General features: G+C 38.1%; 1 protein-coding gene across 1 annotated transcript; it reads left to right on the top strand.

Moving 5' to 3' along the window:
- Positions 1-1,717: 1,717 nt before the first annotated feature.
- On the top strand, positions 1,718-2,323 carry LOC121967956 (bidirectional sugar transporter SWEET14-like). Its single transcript, XM_042518491.1, has 3 exons — positions 1,718-1,890; positions 1,923-2,103; positions 2,183-2,323. The coding sequence occupies exons 1-3, from the start codon at positions 1,718-1,720 to the stop codon at positions 2,321-2,323; spliced, it is 495 nt and encodes a 164-aa protein (XP_042374425.1).
- Positions 2,324-2,532: the final 209 nt, after the last annotated feature.

The following is a 2,532-nucleotide window of genomic DNA, read 5'->3' as shown; positions in this document are numbered from 1 at the left end:
GTATCATTACCGAATGGAAAGAACACAATTGGTGTGAAGTGGGTGTACAAAATAAAGAGAAATGCGCAAGGCGAGGTTGAAAAATACAAAGCAAGATTGGTTGCCAAGGGGTACAAGCAAAAGGCCGGAATTGACTATGATGAGGTATTTGCACCTGTTGCTCGTCTTGAAATAATTCGGTTGATCATTTCTATTGCAGCTCAAAACTGTTGGAGAATCCATCAAATGGATGTAAAATCTGCATTTTTGAATGGAGCTAGACTTGGAGAAAGAAGTCTATATTGATCAACCTTTGGGTTATGTAGTGCCTAATGAAGAAAATAAAGTGCTAAAATTGAAGAAGGCTCTCTATGGCTTGAAGCAAGCCCCTCGTGCTTGGAATAGCAGAATTGATAAATATTTTCAAGCAAATGGTTTTATCAAGTGTCCACATGAACATGCTCGATCTCTATGCAAGGAATGATAAAAATGGTGATATGTTATTTGTTTGCTTGTATGTGGATGACTTAATTTTTACAGGGAACAATCTAAAGATGTTTGAAGATTTCAAGAGAGCTATGACAAAGGAGTTTGAGATGACGGATATTGGCATAATGTCCTACTATCTTGGGATTGAAGTGAAGCAACGAGATGATGACATATTTATTTCTCAAGAAAGATATGCTAAAGAAATTCTCAAGAAATTTGATATGAATAATTGTAAGCCAGTCGGACACCCGTGGAGTGTGGAATCAAGCCACACAAGAATCAAGATGGTGAAAAAGTTGATCCAACTTTATTCAAGAGTCTTGTTGGAAGCTTGAGGTATTTAACCTGTACTAGACCAGATATTCTTTTTGGCGTTGGACTTGTGAGTCGTTACATGGAAACTCCTACTACTTCACATTTGAAAATTGCCAAAAGAATTCTTCGCTACATCAAAGGTACAATTAATTATGGTATCTTGTATGCTTTCTCGGACAACTTTATGCTTGTTGGCTATTGTGATAGTGATTGGGCCGGTGATATTGATAGTCGAAAAAGTACTACTGGGTTTGTTTTCTTTATGGGAAATTCAGCTTTTACTTGGAATTCTAAGAAGCAACCTATTGTGACTCTTTCTACTTGTGAGGCGGAGTATGTAGCTGCTACTTCTTGTGTTTGCCATGCTATTTGGCTAAGGAGTTTATTGAAAGAATTGAATCTGTCACAAGAAGATCCAACGGAGATTTATGTTGATAATAAATCTGCAATTGCATTGGCCAAGAATCCGGTGTTTCATGAAAGAAGCAAGCATATTGATACAAGGTATCATTTTATTCGAGATTGTATATCGAAGGAAGAAGTGAAGCTTGAATACGTGAAGTCACAAGATCAAGTTGCCGATATTTTCACGAAACCGTTGAAATTTGATGATTTCAAAAAGCTACGTTTTTTACTTGGAGTAATAAATCTAGTTTAAGAGGGGATGTTGAAAAATATAAACTAGATTAATTAAGTATTTAATATTGTGTGCATGAATATTAGAGGTCTTTTGGAGGATTCATGAATGACTCTTTGGATGATGCATGTATATCATTTAATATTGGTTCATATATTTATGTAGATACATTTTGGGTATACCCTATAAATACCCTATAAATTTAACAATTTAGACATGAAAAAAATATGAAGAAGTAGTTTCCTCCTACTTTGAGTGTTATAATTTTTTAGTTTTTGCTCGTCATCTTCTAACACGATGCTCATGCAGATTTTCACAGCGAAGCTGGTTCTGTCTGTGAACCTGGGCGTGTTCGGTCTGATCCTGGTGCTGACTCTGTTTCTGACGCGAGGCTCCCAGCGAGTGCAAGTTCTCGGCTGGATTTGCATGTGTTTTTCTGTCAGCGTCTTCGTGGCTCCTCTCAGTGTCATTGTAATTAATTAGAACTACAATTAATTAATTAATTAATTAATTACTATTCTATTATGCTCATTGCGATCGTACGTGCATGTGATGATTCTCAGAGGCTGGTCATACGGACAAAGAGCGTGGAGTTCATGCCGTTCTGGCTCTCATTCTTCCTCACCATCAGTGCAGTCGTTTGGTTCGGATATGGCCTGCTGATCAAAGACTTCTACGTCGCGGTAATTATATATATTGACGCTATCTGCATATTTATCTCTTCATTAATTTATTAACTTGGTTTACTTATCGATCGATCAGCTCCCCAATGTGCTGGGATTTATCTTTGGGATTCTGCAAATGCTGCTCTACATAGCGTACAAGGGCAGGAAGGAGGAGAAGTCTAACGACGGCAGTACCCTACCGGAGATGATGCACAAGGATTCAGTTGTCGCAACCTGAAGGTGATGAAGAAAAGGTGGCCATTCAGGTGCTGAACAATCTGGAGGTTTGAGGACCTTCATTTATGATCTATTGGTGCATCGATCACTGTCAAGTGCCTCATGCGATGCGTCATCAACGTAACGAATCTTGACAAATTACATATAATAGATATGTTGTGTGTGAGGGGGAGCGCCTGTTTGTCCATGACTTGCCTTGTTTCATTGATA

The sequence above is a fragment of the Zingiber officinale genome, chromosome 3B (genome assembly GCF_018446385.1).
Source record: "Zingiber officinale cultivar Zhangliang chromosome 3B, Zo_v1.1, whole genome shotgun sequence".
Classification (NCBI taxonomy): Eukaryota; Viridiplantae; Streptophyta; class Magnoliopsida; order Zingiberales; family Zingiberaceae; genus Zingiber; species Zingiber officinale.
Note: the sequence above shows the minus strand (reverse complement) of the source record. Positions and strands in the feature narration are given on the sequence as shown.

What these genes read in the sequence shown, in the direction of transcription:
- LOC121967956 (XM_042518491.1), top strand. Translation starts at nt 1,718, where the DNA reads ATGCTCATGCAGATTTTCACAGCGAAGCTGGTTCTGTCTGTGAACCTG. An exon ending in GTGGCTCCTCTCAGTGTCAT is followed by an intron (nt 1,891 to 1,922) that starts TGTAATTAATTA and finishes ATTAATTAATTA; the next exon opens with ATTAATTAATTACTATTCTA. An exon ending in TCAAAGACTTCTACGTCGCG is followed by an intron (nt 2,104 to 2,182) that starts GTAATTATATAT and finishes TCGATCGATCAG; the next exon opens with CTCCCCAATGTGCTGGGATT.